Raw genomic sequence first — 17,645 nt, forward strand, 5'->3', positions numbered from 1 at the left:
GCACAGGGACAGCGGCGCCCGTGGCGCCGTCGCGGCCAGGGCCCCGCGCGCCGACTTCAGGCCCAGGGAGCCCTTCCTCAGCAGAGACCCGTTTCACAACCTAAAGCGGCCCCGGCCGCCCTTCGCCAGGGGCTCGCCCTTCTTCGCACCAAAACGCCCCTTCTTCCCGCCCCGGTACTGACGCCGCATCCCTCAGCCACTGAGCGAAGGCCTTTGGACGCTCCAGAGCGCAGGGCAGCGGCGCTTTCACTTGTTTGGGGTTTTTCCTTTTCCTCCTTCTTCCCTTTGTTTTCTTTTTCCTCCCCCAGGACCCCCTGTAACATTTTTTTTTTTTCCTAAATTAAATGTTCTGTACTTTTTGGTTTTTTGGTTGCTCATCCTCTAAGCCAACACGTTGGCCTAAGAACTAGGGGAAAAGAAAACAGCTGTTTTAACAGAAATTTCCAAGAAGTATTGCTGTTGAAATAAAACTTCCACTCGTAGTTTAAAAAGGATAAAGTCCAGCTCAGCCACGCGACCGTTGGGATGTTCTTGGAGCCTCGCGCGTCCTCCGGCCCTGGGGCACATGGAAAAGGAGAGCAGGAGGTGGGGGAAGGAGCCCCGCTCCTCTTCAGCATGAAGTACAAGTCCCAAGTTTTCCCTGGGGCTTGGAATATTCACCCCTCCTGTGCCTTTCTGTTGGGATTAACCGGTCGCTTCCTCCGCATGCGGAGAGGGCGGCCACCAGCGCTCGCTTCTTCATCGCTCCCGGCTGCTGCTTTCCACAAAAAAAAGAGAAAAAAAGGCAAAAAAAATCCTTCTTATGGCTCACAGTGTCCACATCTCCCCCAGAAACCTTGAACTGCCCCTTCGTGTTCCCAAACTCCCATTTTCTGCCCCCCAAAAAGAGAAGCCTGTGCCTGGACGCAAGGAGGGGGCTCGCGCTGCAGCCCGACGCGCTGCACTGCAGGGAAGAAAAGCATCAAAAAAGGCAAAATCCCGATGCTGCTTCGCAGCCGGGGTCGCTGCCTCCTTCCCCTCCGTGTGTGTATATAAAAGTACCCGCCTTTTAACGCCCTCTCTCCGGTTCTTTGCAACCCGCAGCCTCTGTGCAGAGAGGGAGAGACCCCGCATGCCGAGGGATGGACACGGCCCGACTTCCTCCCCCTCCTCCTCCTCGCGCCTCTCGGACGGCACCGGGCGCGGGGGCAACTTTTATATGAAGTTGGAATTTTACTTGATTTTTTTTTTTTTTTTAGGTATTAGACTACATCATATATGTTTGATAACGGTGTAGGGTCGATGCCTATATAAAGATTACAAAACCAGAAAGTGGCAGATGGTCCTTTGTCACGGGGGACGCGTTTTATTTAACGGGCGCTGGCGCGGCTGACTTCTACGTATCTGCTTCGTTATTATTATTATTTCTAATCCTTTTCCTCCCCTTGTCTGTGGCCGCCGGGCTGGCGGCGCTGCCCCTCTGGCCGACTCCGCATGGAATTTGCGCCGCCGGCACCGGAGCGGTCCCCATCCCCTACCCATCCCGTGCCGCCAGCTCCGGCGTTTTCCCCGGATAACGAATGTGAATGACGATTTCTTGCTGCTCTTGCCGGACGCGGTGGTTTCGGCTGCCGAAACGCGATGGCCCCGACGCTCCCGAGGCCGTGCGGGGAGAAAAGGACTCGGACCGTGGCGGAAACACTGTAAAAAGAGAGAATAAAAATATAAAAAATAAAACCATTTTGGGTAGGAGCCCCGAGGCGGCTGCGGGCCGGGGACGCGCTGTACATATGTAAAAACCCCCGGTTGTTTTTCCCCCCCTCCTTGCCCCTCCCCGTGTCTGTGATTTAAACGCCCTGACACCCCCCTTAAATTTTGTATTTCCCCTTATAAGGAGAGAGGAAAAAAAAAAAAAAGGAAAAACAACCCAAGAACTAAAATAAACGTGTATTTTTAAATAAAGCATGAACCAGTGTGTCTCGTAAGGCCAGGGCTGCGTAAGGAGAAACGGGAGGGATGGGGCCTCCTGACAGACTCTGAATAACGCTCATTTTATCACTACGATTTTTTCACTCTGCAGAATCAGGAACCTGCTGTAAACAGGGCTCTTTTTGAGTTCTTTTTGCCTGTTCTCCCCTCCTTTCTGTGCCGGTTAGAGTGGGGGGAGCCGCGGGACGGCAGAGCAAAACCCCCAAAACCTGCGGTTTCCCACCCATTTCTGACGGCGCCTTTGGGTGACTCAACCCCGCCGGGAGGAAGCGCCCAAACCCCTGTCCCCCTCCCGCGGCTGCCGTGTCCCCCGCCCCGCTTCTGTCGCGCCCGCACGTCCCGCCGCCGCCGCCGCCGCCGCCGCCGCCGCGAGGAGGGGCCCCGGCGTCCGGGGCGGGGCCCAGGCGTCCGGCCCGGCGTACCCGGCGCGCGGAAGGGGCGGCGCAGCGCGGCCATGAGGCTGCCCCGGGCCGGGGGGGCGCTGCTCCGCCTGGGCCCCCCGCGCCGACACCGGGTGCGGGACCGGGGGGGGGTCCCGTTGTCCAGCTCCCGTCCCCCACCCGCGCCATGGACCCAGGCGTCCCGGGCACCCTCCCGCGCCCCAAAACCCGTTGGGGCCCAGGGGGTGCCTTTGTCGCTAGCCTGGCCATGGAGGCGGGGGCCCTTTTGATGGCGGGTCCGCGGCTGCCGTGCCCACGGAGGGGACCCAGGCAGGGGTGCGGATGGGGAGGGGGCCCGGCCGTTGTGCCTGTCCCCGCCACCGTGCCCGCCGGGAGGGACCTGGGTGCCCTGACCTCTGCAGTGTCCCCTGTCCCCACCGCCCAGAGGGAGCGGGTCCATCCTGCCCTCCCCACTGCCACCAACCCCATGGGGAGGGGGCCCAGGCGTCCGGCCCTCCGCTGACGCTGCGCTGTCCCTGCAGGCGGGTGGCCCTACACCCAACATCAGCGAGCGCCTCCGCATCTTCGAGCGGCTACAGGCGGACGAGCGGCGGCGGCGGCAACAGGCGGCAACAGGCGGCAACATCCACATCTCGCTGCCCGGCGGTGTCCGCCTGCCCGGCCAGGCCCTGCTCACCACCCCCCACCATGTGGCCCAGCAGCTCGGGTAGGTGCCCGTGGGGACACGCGGAGGACAGGGTGGCAGGTGTCACCTGCACTGCCCCTGTCCCCACGTCCTCGCAGTGTCCGGGAGGCCCTGGTGGCCCGTGTGGACGGGGCCCTGTGCGACCTGGAGCAGCCCCTGCGCGGCGACGCCGTCCTGGAGCTCCTCGACTTCGGCCACCCCGAGGGACGGGCGGTGAGTCCCGACTGCCGCCACTGCAATGGGGACACGGTGGCTGCACGGTGGCCGTGTCCCGCGTTGTCCCCGCACAGGCGCTGTGGCGCTCAGGCGCCTGCGTCCTGGCCGCCGTGGCCGAGCAGTTCTACGCGGCCCCGTTGTGCTGCGCCGGCGCCACCGAGGGCGGCTTCTTCTGCGACCTGCACCTGGAGGGCAGGTAGGACCAGGGACGCCTGTGTGCTCACCCGGCCTCGCGCGGCCACAGGGTCCCTCCCGGGGTGGCCGTCACCGCGCGGCCCCCACACAGGACAGTGCAGCGGGACGAGCTGCCGGCGCTCGAGGCCGCCTGCAGAGCCTTCGCCCAGGCCCAGCACCCCTTCGAGAGGCTGGAGGTGACGCGGGAGCAGCTGCTGGAGCTTTTCCAGGTAGGAAACAAGCTCCGGAGCTGGCAGGGGCTACCAGGAACCTGGCGGGCGGACCTGGGACTGATACTGACCTCGCTCGCTCCAGCACAACAAGTTCAAGCTGAGCCAGATCGAGGAGGAGGTGACGACGGAGACGGCGACGGTCTATAGGTGAGCGAGGGCAGCTGTGTGCATCCCGGCCTCCACCTGGGCGCCCATGGGAGTGTCTGGCGCCGCTTGCCCCGCAGGTGCGGACCACTTGTGGAGCTGTGCCGGGGCCCCCACGTGCGGCACACGGGGCTGCTGCGCGCTCTGCGCGTGCTCACGGTGAGCAGGAGCCGCGGGGCGCGCGGGGGCACCGCGTTCCCGCGCGCTCATCCTGCCCTCGCCCTGCTCAGAGCTCGGCCGCGTTCTGGCGGGGGGACCCGTCGCGGGAGTCGCTGCAGCGCGTGGCCGGCGTCGCCTTCCCCAGCGCGCGGCTCCTGGACGAGTGGCAGCGCGCGCAGGAGGCGGCCGCGAGCTGCGACCACCGCCGCATCGGCCGGGTGAGCCCTGCGGAGCCGCGCGTGTGGGGCCACTGTGCGGCCGCCTTGGGCACCCCTTGCGGACACTCTTCTCTCCCCGCACAGGAGCAGGAGCTCTTCTTCTTCCACAAGCTGAGCCCTGGCAGTTGCTTCTTCCTGCCGCGCGGTGCCCGCATCTACAACACGCTCGTGGACTTCATCAAGGTAGCGCTACGTGCGCTCATGTCCCTGTGCGTCCAGCTGCATCGGCTCACGGTGCCCCCGCCGCAGGCCGAGTACCGCGCGCGCGGCTTCGACGAGGTGCTCACGCCCACCGTGTTCGACGCGGAGCTGTGGCAGCGCTCAGGCCACTGGCGCCACTACGGCCAGCACATGTTCTCCTTCAGCCACGACGGGCGCACCTACTCGCTCAAACCCATGAACTGCCCGGCGCACTGGTGAGCTGCGAGCAGCCGCGAGCCGCAGGCGCTGCAAAGCGCAGCGCACAACACGCCCGTTCCCCTGCGTTTCTGTGTCCCCTTGTTGCCCGCGCGGCCGCAGCCTGATCTTCGCTCACCGGCCACGCTCCTGGCGTGAGCTGCCGCTGCGGCTCGCCGACTTCGGTGCGCTGCACCGCAGGGAGCCTGCGGGCACCCTGGCCGGGCTCACCCGCCTGTGGCGCTTCCAGCAGGACGACGCTCACATCTTCTGCACGCTCGAGCAGGTCTGTGCCACTCCTGTCCCCTCTGTCTCTATTGCATCCCTCCCGACCCATTCGGGTCCCCCCATCCCACTCATGTCCCCCCCATCCCTGTCCTGTACCCGCATCCCTCTCCTGTCCCTCCCTGTGTGTCACACATCCCCTCCATTCTGCTTGTGTCCTCCCCATCCTACTTGTGTATCCCTGTTCCTCTCACATCCACCTGTCCCTCTTGTGTCTCTCCTCTGCATCCCACTCATATCCCCCCATCCCTCTCTTGTTCTCCCAGTCCCTCGCATCCTCCAGTCCTGCTCATGTTCCACCCCCATTTCTCTCATGTCCTGCCCTGTCCTGCTTATATCCCCCATTCTGTCCCTCTTATGTCCCACCTTGTCCCACGGGTGTCCCCATCTCTGCTGCTCATATCCCCTCGTTTGTCTCACTCATGTCCCCCCCGTCCCTCTCGCGCCCCCCGTCCCTCTCGCGCGGCCCCGTCCCGGTCTCCCCGCCCTGCAGCTCGAGGCTGAGATCAGCGGCTGCCTGGACTTCGTGCGCACCGTCTACGCCGCCCTCGGCTTCTCCTTCCGCTTGGCGCTCTCCACGCGCCCGGCCCATTTCCTGGGTGACGCCAGCACGTGGGACCGTGCCGAGCAGGTGGGGACGGTGGCCACGGGGGCGGCATGGGGGGACCCTCCTCTCCACCTCATCTCATGTCCCCCCTCTGGCTTTTTATGTCCCTTTAGCAGCTGGAAAAGAGTCTCCAGGACTTTGGGCAGCCCTGGGAGCTGAACCCGGGTGACGGTGCCTTCTATGGCCCAAAGGCGAGTGGCACCACAGGCCCCCCAGCCTCTCTGTCCCCGTTGGTGTCCCTCATACCCTGGTGACCAGGAGATGGGGCTCTAATTGCCGCTAATTGCCCCTAATTGTCTCTAATTGCCCCGTGCAGATCGACATCCACATCAAGGACGCACTGGGGCGTGACCACCAGTGCGCCACGATCCAGCTGGACTTCCAGCTGCCGGAGCGCTTTGGGCTTCTTTACAGCAGTCCGTGGTAGGGTGGCACCCACGGTCTCGTCCCCAACCTCAAATCCCCCTCCCCAAGCTCACACCCCCAAGCCTGCATCCCCATCCCCGCGGCACCATCCCCATGTCCCCAACCCTGCATCCCAGACTCTTGTGTCCCCATCCCCAAGCCCATATCCGCATGCACGTCCGCATCCCCAACCTCCTGTCCCCCATGTCATATCCCCGTCCCCAGCCCTGCGTTCCTGTCCCCATCTCCACGTCCCCATCTCCAGCCCCTCATCCCCAGCCCCGTGCCCCGTCCCCAAGGCTGGAACGTGGCCCCTGGTGCCCATGCTCTCCGCTCTTGGTGCAGCGGGGCGGGCGGTGCGAGCGAGCGGCCGGTGCTGATCCACCGCGCGGTGCTGGGCTCCGTGGAGCGCATGCTGGCCGTGCTGGCCGAGAGCTGCGGCGGCAAGTGGTGAGGACACATGGTGACATCGGCGGGGAGGGGATACCCCTGGTCGCCGTCTCCCTGAGTGTGCACCGGCCCGCAGGCCGCTCTGGCTCTCGCCCATGCAGGCCATGGTGATCCCGGTGGGCCCCGGCGAGGAGGGCTACGCTCGCCAGGTGGGTGCCCGCCTGTCTCCCCTGGTGTCCCCACCGTGGTGCCCGTGCCCCTGCTGAGCGCTGCTGCGTGGCAGGTGTGGGACGCGCTGCACGGCGAGGGCTTCGCCGCTGACTTGGACGCCGATGCCGGCACCACGTTGAGCCGCAAGGTCCGCCGGGCACAGCTTGCGCACTACAACCTCCAGCTGGGTGAGTGTGTGGCCTGCGTGTCTCCCGTGTCCTCACCGTGTTCTCCCTGTGGACGCCGGGCACCGCAGCCCTGGGCTTGGATGGTGGACGAGACGCAAGCGGGGCCCTGTGGTGGCCCCGTGCGAGGGAAGCACCGCGCGCTTGTCGCCAGCTCGCGCCACCGCGCGCTGAGTCACTTGCTCCTGGCCCCGTGCCTGCATCCGGCCATGCTGCGGCTGACGGGCAGGGAAAATCCCCCCGGCTGCTGGCGGAAGCTCCCGGGCATGCGCAGGGCCAGCACCCGCCAGCATGGGAGAAAGTGCTGGCGCCTTCCTGCGTGCTGCGCCAGCCGCACGTGGCACCGAGCCGGCCATGGCCAGGAAGGTGCCTGGCCACACGCATCTGCAAACACCTAGGCGTCCCGTGGTTGCAAACGTGTGTGCACTCCACAGGTGCACACATGCATCTCTCCTGCAGGTGCAAATGTGCCTGTGGAGGTGCAGGCATGCATGCACGGCATGGATGCAAGCATGCATGCACGCCCTGAGCGTCTGCGCGCTGGTGCAGGCGCACATGCAGTGTTGCAAAAGCCCCGGCGGTGCAACGCGCATCTTCCGGCACGCGCGTCCCCCCGTGCCTGCTTTTCCTGTGACGTCGTGGCACGTTTTGCGCGTGCGTGCGGAGGCCGCGCTCGCCCCCGCAGCGGCCGCCGTGTCTCTCCGCAGTGGTGGGCCCGCAGGAGCAAGCGCGAGGCACCGTCAACGTGCGCACGCGGGACAACCGGCGCGTGGGGGAGCGGGAGCTGCCGGCGCTGCTGCGGCGCCTGCGCGAGCTGCGCGCCACCCGCGCGCCCCACGCCGAGGAGCAGCTCTGAGCCCTGCGCCCTCCCGCGCGCTCACCACCATTAAAGTGCTGGGAAGCACCTGCTCGTGTCGAGCCGTGTTGGAGCGCTGCGGGCGGGAGGGGAGCCCGGCTGAAGCCAGAGCAGCTCGGGACATGTGCTGCCGTACACGGGACAGGGCCGGACGCCTGGGCCTCCCTGGCGGTGCCTTGTTCCCCCCCTCCCTTTTCCTCCCTTGGTTTTGGGAGAGATTGTGAAATTCCATGTCACGCTCGCGCTGGCGTTGGGCAATCGCTGCTGTTGCCCCGGGCCAAGTGCGCCGAGTTGTGGCTGGGTCTCAGCCCCCTCCCTGCTGTGGATCCAAGCCCCCATGCAGTAACAGGGGTGCCCAAGGCCTTGGGCCCCCCCAGGACCCCCCTCCCGAGCCGGGCAAGGCGAGCCGTGACGCAGCCAGGGGGTGAATCAGCTCCAGGGTGGAGCCGCCCGGCAGGAAAACCGGGAAAGGAGCAAAGGGGAAAAATGGGAAAATCCGACTTTCTCCTGCTGCGACCAGGGGTGACGCAGGAGCAGGGGGGTCCCTGCCCCGTGTCCCCCCCCGTGTCCCCCCCCCGGCGCCATGGGGAGGGCCAGCAACGTCACCGTGAGTCACACGCGGGCCGGGCCCCTCGCGCTTCATAAGACAGCGGCGGCAGCAGGCGCCCTGCAGCAACGCCATGGCCGCCTTCCTCCTCCTCCTCCTCCTCCTCGGCGCCACCGGTGAGTAGTGCCTGGACGCCTGGGCCCCGCTGAGGGCAGTGAAGGGCAGCTGGGAGGACTGAGATGAGTTGGTTGGGTCTCAGCACGGGCAGGACTTAGAGCCCCGAGGGTGTCGGGTGCAGGGTCCTTGGATGGTCTCCTTGTCTGCATTCCCAGGTGCCGGTGCCGACCTGGTCCCGGGGCCCCTCGAGACCCTGACCCAGGTGGAGCTAAAGCTGCAGCCGCTGCAGCAGGAGCCAGGTGAGGAGTGTGAGGATACCGGGATGGGGCTGTTGGAGACACCGGCGGCACTCAGGGTGGAGACACTGGCAGTGGGGGTGTTGGGAACGCCAGGGACTCTGGGGACACCTGGGATGGGGATAATGGGGATACTGGAGACATAGGAATGGGAACATTTGGGACACCAGATACAGGGATAATAGGGACAGTAGAGATTCCAGGGACAAGGGCAGAGGCACTGTGGAATCAGGGATAGGGACACTAGGGACACCAGGAGCAGGAACGCAGCGGACACCAGAGACGTGAAGGACAGGAACACGGGGGCCATGGTAAATGGGGACACCTGGGACAGCAGCAGCAGGAACACGGGGGACATTAGGAATGAGGACATAAGGAATGCCATGAGCAGGGACACAGGGAACACGAGGGACATGAGGGAGGGAGATGTCAGGGACACTGCAGACAGCAGGAACAGGGATGTGAGGGACATCAAAGGCAGAAACACCAGGGACAGCATGGGCACAGGGGGATGGCAGGGACAGAGGTGCAGAGACATGAGGGACAGGAACACTGGTGGCACCAGGGACTTAGGTGCAGGGACATGAGGGGACACTGGGAACACCAGACAGGGGAGTGGGGACAGCCCCTCCAACATGTGCTGCATGTCCCCATCCCCGCGCACCACATGCAGGACGTGTCCCGCCTCGGCCAAGCCTTGGGGACACGTCCCCAGGGTGGCACCCCCACAACGTGCTGTCCCTGCAGCTGTGCTGCTCCCGGTGACGCTGCAGCAGGAGCAGGAGCCGCCGAAGGCGCTGCCACCGCGCTGGGGCAGTGACCTGGCCTCCTTCCCGCCCGCGCGGCCCGGTGACGATGCCACCGTCGCCCGTCTCTGCCGCCACCCGCAGCCGGCCGCGGTGTCGCCGTCGGACCTGCCGCGCACCGGCTTCTCCCACCTGCGGCGCCAGGCGGAGGCCCTGGGTCACCTGCAGCGGCGCCTCCGCGGCTGCTGCCACCAGCCCCAACCCCTGCCCTGTGCGCAGCAGGCGGTGAGTCCGTGGGGCCGCGTGTCCCTAGCGCTTCCTCGTGTCCCCAGTGAGTCCCAGTGTTTCCAGTGCATCCCTCTGTCCCCAGTGCTTCATGTCCCTACTGTGTCTTCATGTCCCCAGCATGTTCCCGTGTCGTCCCCAGTGTGTTCTCCTGTCCCCAGTGCTGTATGTCCCCAGTTCCCCCAGCACATCCCTATGCTCCCAGTGTGTCCTACCATGCCTAGCACGTCCCCGTGTCCGCAGTGCATCCCCAGCGTGTCCCCGTGTCCCCAGCGTGTCCCAGCATCACACGGCGCTCGCTCCCTGTGCAGTGGTTGGAGGTGCTGGACAGTTTCTGCGAGGACGAGTTCCGCGTGAAGACCCGTCACTACCGGTGCTGCCTGCGGCACGGCAGCGAGCGCCAGCGCTGCTTCGAGGAGGCCGCGGGCGACGACGGCACCGCTGCCGCCCCGCAGCCCGTGGAGACCCCGCGGCTGCCGCCGCCGCTCGCCTTCCCGCCCGGCGAGCCCACGGAGGCCAACATGGGGAACATCTGCCGCCTGCGGCGCTTCCGCCTGGCCGCCGCCGCGTCGCCGCCCGCCGGCTCCACGGGCAGGAGCAGCGCGAGGGCCGTCGCCCGCCTCGAGCGCGACTACAAGGGCTGCTGCCGCAGCGGCGGCCTGGACTGCGCCCGTGCTGCCGTGAGTGGGGCCGCTCCGCGTTGGGGGCCCAGGCGTCCGGGCGCCCGTGGCGCTCAGCGCATCTCTCTCGCCTCGCGCAGTGGCGCCAGACGCTGGGGCGGTTCTGCCAGGAGGAGAGCGCCGTGAAGACGCAGCAGCCGCGGTGCTGCCGGCGCGGCGCGGGGGACGCGCGCTGGCGCTGCTTCGCCGCCGAGGCCCCCCAGCCCGCGTACGACCGCGAGCTGCGCGCCGCCAGCCTGGCCCCGCTGCGCGCCCCGCTGCTGCACGCGCTCTGCACCCACGCGCAGCTGCTCACCAAGCGGTCAGTGCCCGCGCGGGGCCGCCCCCACCCTCTGCTGGGGTGGCTCTCTGCACCCCAGCCCTGGCACAACCCGGGAGGGGCCCGGGCAGCCAGGGTGCATTTCTCTCCCCACAACCTCCCCCACAAGTTGTTCATCCCCAGCCCAGCCCTACCGCAACCTGGGAGGGGCCCAGGCACCTGGGATCTAGTTCCACACCCCCGTCCTGCCCAGATATTCCCCAATCCTGGGAGACCCCAGAGGGGCCCAGGCGTCCAGGTCCCATTCCAACCTCCCTGCCTTCCTGCTGCTCCTCCAGATGCCATTCACTGGTGGTGCCCATGAGGGGTGCCACATTCCCCAGTGCTAGGAGCCCCAGAGCGGCCCAGCCATCCGTGCTATCTTCCAGCCCTGTCTCCCCGCAGGAAGCCGGTGCTGGTGCTGGTGCAGAACATCACGGACACCTGCTGCCCCCGCGACGACGCCGAGCGAGTGGCCTGCGCCGAGGAGGAGGTGGGTGAGCGCGCGAGCCCCCCGGCCCCCCTGCCAGGGTCTGGCAGGCACGAGCAACTTGTCGTCCTGCAGAAATCCCGCTCCATCGACGCGCTCTGCTCCTCACTGCGCGGCTCCTGGAAGGACCCTGAGCACTGCTGCGACGCCACCGAGCGCCACCGCTGCTTCGACAGCCGCTACCTAGCCCAGGTGGAAGTCGCCTCTGCCACCCCCGAGCTGCTGCCCCAGGAGCAGGACTAGGACCCGACTCGGCTATGACGGTGCTGGGGGGACAAACGGGACCACGTCGCGGTCCCTTGTCCCCTGCTGCAAAGGCCACAATAAAGTCTTTGTCCGCAGTGCAGTTCTGCTGTCCCCTCCCTGTTCCCCTCTGTCCGTCGGTCTCCACGGGGCGGGATGCAGCTGTTTGTGTTTCGGGGTGTGACAGCGGCGCCCGCGGGCCCAGGCATTCGGGCGCCGAAACCGCTGGTGCGTGGGCGTCTGGGCGGGAGCCGCGGGCCTGAGGGTTGCGCCGTGGGGCTCTGCACATCCGCCCCCCGCCCCGTCTCCCCTGCCTGTCCCTGTGTCCCCTATGGGAACTGCCTGGCACCCACGATGTCCCCCATGGGGCCAATGCCCTCTATGGTGTCCCCATGTCTCCATATCCCTCATACTGTCCCCATGTACCCCATATCCCAATGCTGTCCCCACCATGATGTCCCCGTGTTGCCCACAGCCCAGCATTCCCCATAGTGTCCTCGTGTACCCCCACATCTGCTCCTCACATACCCAAGTCTCCCCTCGTGTCCGCATTTCCCCCATGGAGTCCCCATGTCCTCAGCATCCCCGTGTCCCCCATGGTGCCCCCATGTCCCTCATTGTCCCCATGCCCAGAGGTAGTGAATTTGCCCGGTCTCTGCCCGGGGAGGGTGATGTCCCCATGGCCTGCGGTGGCACCAGCCCCAGACGTGACGTTGCTGCAGGACGGGGACAGACAGAGCTGCTTGTGTCAACACGGCTGGAGCTGCTGGGTCCCCCTCGCCACCACAGCGGCCACGCGGGGACCTGAGGCCCTCGCTGGCCTGCAGCGCACCCGGGAGCCGCTTGGATGCACTTGGACGTGCTTTCCAATGGACCCTTGTTCCTGTACCCCCTTTTCGCACCCTGATTTTTGCACCCTCGGGGGAGATCAGAGGTAACTGCGGGGCACACGAAGCTGGGATGAGCCTCCCCAGCCCGTGTTGTCCCCACGGCTGACGTTGCTGAGCACAGTGGCAGTGGCTGGTGACACAGCGAGATCACTGACCTCACCCCAGGACTGGCCCTGCCGGAGAGACGGGATGGGGATAGGATTGAGACAGAGACAGGATGGAGAAAGAGACAGGCTGGGGATGAGGACAGGAACAGGGACAGAGTGGGGACAAGGTGGGGATGGAGACAGCGTGTGGCCTGAGGACAACCCAGGTGCGCCCAGAGGCTGGGGCAGGAGCTGCCGCCAGGGACTGGAGTGGGCAGAGCCCTGGTCCGATGCCCCCAGTCCGGTCCTGCCTGGTCTGCTCCCTGTTCCCGGTTCGGTGTCCCCTGTTCTGCTTCCCCCCATTGTTTTTGCCCGTTCTGGTGCCTGCAGGCAGAGCGGGGCCAGGGCCGCGCTGCCCCATGCCCTACCCGTGCAGCGGCGCCGAATCCAGCACCGGCAGCGGCCCGCGACGGGCAGCGGTGCTGGCAGCAGTGGAGAAACAGCGGGAGCGCCGGCAATCGCGACCTGCACCAACCAGGACCGGGACCAAGGACGGGTCCCCAGAGCTGGCCCTTGCCCTACCCCTATGGCTATCCCATCCCCAACCCCATTCCAATCCCCATCCCCAACCCCATTCCTCTCCCATCCCTGTCCATGTCCTCATCCCTATCCCTGTCCCGACTCTCATCCCCGTGCCAGACCCTCGTCCCCTCCTTGTGCTGCATCCCTGGACAGGGGAGCTGGGGAGGATGGACACATGGACACATGGATGGACAGACACAGCTGTGGGGAGGAGCACTGTTGAGTCCCCATGTTTGTGACTCCGTCTGCCTCCTTCTCTGGCTGCTCCATCTGCATCCCACCCTGGCTTGGGCTCCCCCCAGCATTTTGCCAACCTAGGACCAGCTTTTCCCCCTTTCCAGCAGCCCAGGAAACCCCAGCTTGGAGGACCCCAACCCGTGCCCATCCCTGTCCCCACAGGCCATGTGTGCTCCGCCAGCAGGGAAGAGGACAGCGGAGGATCAAGGAAAGGCACCTTTTCCACTTGCAATTCCCTTGGGAACGGATCGGAACCAAGGAACACATGGAAACAATGGGAAGGATGCCCTATGGGCTTAATTTTTATATCCTTTTTTTATACGGATAAGACTGCAGGGGCTTCTTTTTGGGGTCACTGGGGGCACAGAATAGTCCCTGTCACTTATTTCCTCTGTTGTTTTCCCTTTCCCCATGGGGCGGTGGTGCTGCTGGGGCAGCGGGTGGTATCTCTCCTGCTTGCAAATATAGCAAGCTTTTTTACAGCCGTCTTAGCGCAAGCCGCTTTCCCGTGGATGCTGGGCCTGATCCCAACCCCTGCTCCGGACACTCTTTCCGTCAGCTCCGCTGGAAACGGCAAGCAGATCCCATCCGTGCTTCCGCCCTGCAGCCCAAAATACTTCCAGTTCCTCCATTCCCAAGGGATTTCAGGGGGCAGCAGACAGGTGCGGGGCAGGACAAGGTGACCCAGTTGCTCGCAGGAGCTTCCAGACCCCAAAGATTTCCAATTCCTGCTTAATTTTCCCTCACTCTTTCCCCTCGTGATTTCAGCAGTTCTGTCTATTGTGTTTTCCCAGCAGGAGACAGGACTTTTGCTGAACAAGAGAGAGGAAAAGCAGAGGAGGGAGGCGTTTTCCTGGCCTCCGGGCACTATTTTGGGGCCAGATCCAAGGATTTGTCCAAGCGCTGCATCCTGCACCAGGGAGGTAAATCTGCCACGTCGTCTGGGAGGGAACCGCAGCTATTGGATTCACGGGGGTCAACTCCCCTCCAAATACCCCAAAACGTCCACTCTGGGGCTGTCTCTTGGCTTCCAGAGCACAGAGACAAAGGGGACCTGGTTGTGGATCCGGCCTCTGGGCGTGCTGGAAAAGTTCTTTATTTCCTCTCCCAAAAGCGTCACCCCTTGCAGTGGGTGCAGTTGGGGGAACACTGTGGGAGGGGGGCACCCCTGCTGAGCACGGTGCGCTCAGTGCACATGTGACAGTGCAGGGAGCTGAAACTGCCCAGTCCCGGGGCCAGGATGCCCGGGAGTCCTGGGAAACCGGGCTCTTTCCCATCCCACCGGCTTTTCCGCCAGGCTTGGCACCCAATGCTGCTTTTATTCCTTGTTTTTCTTGGCATGGGGCGAGAAAACCCGGGTGCAAATCCCCCCCTGCGTCCCAACTGGCCAAGCCTCAGTTTCTCAGACATGGGGCAGGGTTAATTAGTGCTGGACTAAAGAGGCTGCCGGTGGGGACTGGTGAGTGCTGTTATCCCGCCCTTTCCCTTCTCCCCCTCTCCAGGATTAGCCAGCAAAGGGGGGCATCACCAGGGCTTAATGCCCTGGGCATTAATTAGCCCTAATCCTATTCTTTGCTGCACTAAAGCCCACGCAGTGCAGCCGTGGGGCTTAGCGTGGGGCGGGAGGTCCCCTGGTGCCGGCCACCTCCCCTCCCTGTGCGCTGGCTGGGAGCAGGTCGTGCTTCCGTGGCCCGCGGAGCCGGAGCTGATGCTGCCGCCTGGCCCCCGGCACTGAGCGCGGAGGAGCCCGCAGGCCATGGGCGGGCTTCGCAGGTACCGCTGCCCGTCCGTCTGTCCCTCCCGGCACCCCCCCCTGCTGCCGACTGTCCTCCTCTCCCTGGGCAGCGCCAGGCTCATCCGGCCTTCGTGCCCAGAGCCAGCTGCCCATCCCGGGATTCCATCTAGCCCTGCAGCCATTTGTCTGCCCAGATCCATCCATCCATCCATCCATCCATCCATCCATCCATCCATCCATGCATCCATCCACCCATCTCCAGATCCATCCGTCCATCTCCATTCCTAGCTCCATCCCTTCCAGAAGCACCATCCATCCCTTTTCCCCATCTCCTTCCCTGGACCACGCCACCCTGTCCATGTCTGTGCCCCCCCCGCCCCGCGCGCCCATCCCCGCGGCGCCCGGCCTCACGGCGCCGGCTCTTGCAGGCTCCGGCTGGCTGCTCTCTGGCGTCTGCTCCTGGGAATGCTGCTGCGGATTGAATGGGCCCACGGACACGTGAGTCCCCGATGTCCCCCAAGAGTGTCCCAGGGTCCCCAAGGCCATGTGGCACCTGAGGGTCCCCAACACCCTCCTCTCTGGAGGGGGAGCCTCTGGGAAACCTCTTACCCTTCAGCACCCCAGGGACCGCCGGAGCAGTCCTGAGGCACATGCCTATGGGGAGGGTACCCATGGGGCAGGTGACAATGGGATGCCTATGGGGCAGGTGCCAATGGGGAGGGTTCCTGCTGGGTGGTTGCATGGAGTGGGGATATGGGGGGGTGACTACAAGATAGGTGCCTTTGGGATGCTATGGGGCAGGTGCCTATGAGGTGGGTGCCCATGGGGGCAAGTGCCTGTTGAATGGGTGGCTATAGGGTGAGTGGGATTGGGGTGTCTACGAGGCAAGTGCATATGGAGGAGGTGCCTATGGGTGCCAGGCTACGAGGTGCTTATATGGGGGAGTGCCAATGGGGGGTGCATATGGGGCAGCTGCCTACAGGGCAGCTGCCTATGGGATGCTAGGCTAGTAGGTGCCTATGGAATGGCTACAGGGTGGGTGCCTATGATGGGGTGCCAATGGGGTGGCGTCTATGGGGTGGCTACAGGGTGGTACCTATGGGGGGTATCTATGCAGTGGGTACCTTGGTGCTGTCCATGGGGCGAGCATCCCTGCCCATGGGGTGGCTGCTGAGGGCTCCCAGGTGCCACCCTCTGTCCATGTCCACCCAGGTGCCGCAGGCTGCTGGGGTGGCTGTGGGGCAGGAGCCGCCATGGGGTGTGTGGGCACCATGGGGCACGTGGGGACCCTGCTCACAGCCCTGTGGGCCGGGGCTGCAGCAGCGCTCACGGGTCTGTGCCTCCTCTGCGCTGCGGGGTACCCCCTTGGTCCCCCATGGATACCCTGTGGCCACGACCCACAGGTGAGTGGGTGGCGGGGAGCGGGCTGTGGGGCTGCCCCAGGATTCCGGTTGCCCACTCGGATGCTGCCCCATAGAGCTCGGCCTCCCGTGCGCCCGGGTCGCTACGGCTATGGGACGGCGCCCTTGGCCCTGCCGCTGCTCACAGACCGACCCCTGAGGCGTCACCGGCAGCCGCCCCATGGTGCCCCCCGCCCTGCGCCCCACGGTGCCCGGGCACCCACTGTAGAGGAAATGCAGCCGTCCCCGAAGGGGGACCCCCAGCAGCCTCGTGGCCATGGGAGGGGGTCACAGCAGGCCCATGGCTCCCGTGTCCCCATAGGTGACTCCGAGCATTCCCGTGTCCCCAAGCGTGACCCCTATCATCCCCACGGCTCCCATGTCCCCTTAAGTGACCCCCAGCACCCTCACAGCACTCATGTTCCCAAGGGTGACCCTCAATATCCTCTTGAGTCCCATGTCCTAAAGGGTGTTCCACATCGTACCCATGTCCCCAAGGGCGATCCTCAGCATCCTCACAGCACTCATGTCCTCAAGGGTGATCCTGAGCATCCCCATGTCCTGAAGGGTGCCCTCCAACATCCCCATGGCTCCCATGTCCCCATAGGTGACCCTGAGCATCCCCATGTCCCCGAGGATTATCCCTATCATCCTCATGGCAGCCGTGTCCCCATTGGTGACCCCCAGCATCCTCACAGCTCCCATGTCCTCAAAGGTTATCCCCAACATCCTCACGGGTTCCATGTGCCCATGGGTGGCCCCCAGCACCCCACTGCCCCCAAGGGCATCCCCCAACATCCCCATGTCCATAAAGGTGATCCTGACCACCCCCATGGCTCCCATGTCCCCATAGCTGACCCTCAAGATACCCATGCCCCCAAGGGTGCCCCCCAAAATCCACATGTCCCCCCAGGCGACCTCCAATATCCCTATGTCCCCAAGAGTCCCCGTCACAGCCCCCACACCTCTGCTAGTGCCCCCCAGCATCCTCATGTCCCCCACCTCCCCATGGGTGGTCCCCCGCAGCCCCCCAGCCCCCCAGCTTCCCCCTGGCTGCCCCCCGGGGGCATCCTCGAGCCCCCCCAGAATGTCCCTGCTGTGGGACCTGGTCCCTTGTGTGCCGGCGAGAGTCACCAGCTGCGCGCCTGCCTGCTGCAGGTGGGCATGGGGACATGGGCACGGGGATACGGGCGGGGTCCATGGGGCAGTGTCTGTGGCTGGAGGTCTGTGGGGTGAGTGTCGCAAGTGGGTATCAGAGGTGGGGGTCATGGGCGGGTGACACACGTGGGTGGCCCCCATGGGGTGTCCCACCTGGGGGCAGGTGTCATGGATGGGTGTCACGGGTGGATGTCCTCCATGGGTGAGGGTCCCACATGGGTGTCATGGGTGGGTGCTCCCTGCGGATGGGTGTCACACGTGGCTGTCATACGTCCCCCATGGGTGAGGGTCCCATACGGGTGTCATGGGTGGGTGCTCCCTGC

The 17,645-nt window shown here is 65.1% G+C and overlaps 4 protein-coding genes across 4 annotated transcripts in view; all 4 read left to right on the forward strand.

The window, feature by feature from the left end:
- The window catches only part of RPRD2 (regulation of nuclear pre-mRNA domain containing 2), a 10,910-nt gene extending 10,507 nt beyond the window's left edge, over nucleotides 1-403 (forward strand). The window contains exon 12 of the mRNA XM_026043225.1: nucleotides 387-403. Coding sequence (XP_025899010.1) covers nucleotides 387-403 — 17 coding nt within the window. The remainder of the gene's footprint in view (nucleotides 1-386) is intronic.
- A 2,019-nt stretch (nucleotides 404-2,422) lies between these two features.
- TARS2 (threonyl-tRNA synthetase 2, mitochondrial) lies at nucleotides 2,423-7,622 on the forward strand. Its single transcript, XM_026043226.1, has 18 exons — nucleotides 2,423-2,482; nucleotides 2,891-3,075; nucleotides 3,153-3,267; nucleotides 3,345-3,466; nucleotides 3,557-3,674; nucleotides 3,760-3,824; nucleotides 3,902-3,980; nucleotides 4,052-4,198; nucleotides 4,283-4,381; nucleotides 4,448-4,614; nucleotides 4,718-4,880; nucleotides 5,373-5,510; nucleotides 5,600-5,677; nucleotides 5,803-5,909; nucleotides 6,237-6,341; nucleotides 6,418-6,490; nucleotides 6,565-6,679; nucleotides 7,384-7,622. The coding sequence occupies exons 1-18, from the start codon at nucleotides 2,423-2,425 to the stop codon at nucleotides 7,530-7,532; spliced, it is 2,085 nt and encodes a 694-aa protein (XP_025899011.1). The 3' UTR covers nucleotides 7,533-7,622.
- Nucleotides 7,623-8,212: 590 nt separating this feature from the next.
- On the forward strand, nucleotides 8,213-11,322 carry ECM1 (extracellular matrix protein 1). The gene is made up of 7 exons (XM_026043227.1): nucleotides 8,213-8,255; nucleotides 8,412-8,495; nucleotides 9,240-9,523; nucleotides 9,835-10,203; nucleotides 10,284-10,504; nucleotides 10,907-10,994; nucleotides 11,067-11,322. Exons 1-7 carry the CDS (start codon nucleotides 8,213-8,215, stop codon nucleotides 11,232-11,234), a joined length of 1,257 nt encoding a protein of 418 aa, XP_025899012.1. The 3' UTR covers nucleotides 11,235-11,322.
- Nucleotides 11,323-17,172: 5,850 nt separating this feature from the next.
- The window catches only part of ADAMTSL4 (ADAMTS like 4), an 8,992-nt gene continuing 8,519 nt past the window's right edge, over nucleotides 17,173-17,645 (forward strand). The window contains exon 1 of the mRNA XM_026043228.1: nucleotides 17,173-17,322. Coding sequence (XP_025899013.1) covers nucleotides 17,173-17,322 — 150 coding nt within the window. The remainder of the gene's footprint in view (nucleotides 17,323-17,645) is intronic.

Source organism: Nothoprocta perdicaria, unplaced genomic scaffold, assembly GCF_003342845.1.
Source record: "Nothoprocta perdicaria isolate Ctin4 unplaced genomic scaffold, notPer1 scaffold_323, whole genome shotgun sequence".
In the NCBI taxonomy this organism is placed as follows: Eukaryota; Metazoa; Chordata; class Aves; order Tinamiformes; family Tinamidae; genus Nothoprocta; species Nothoprocta perdicaria.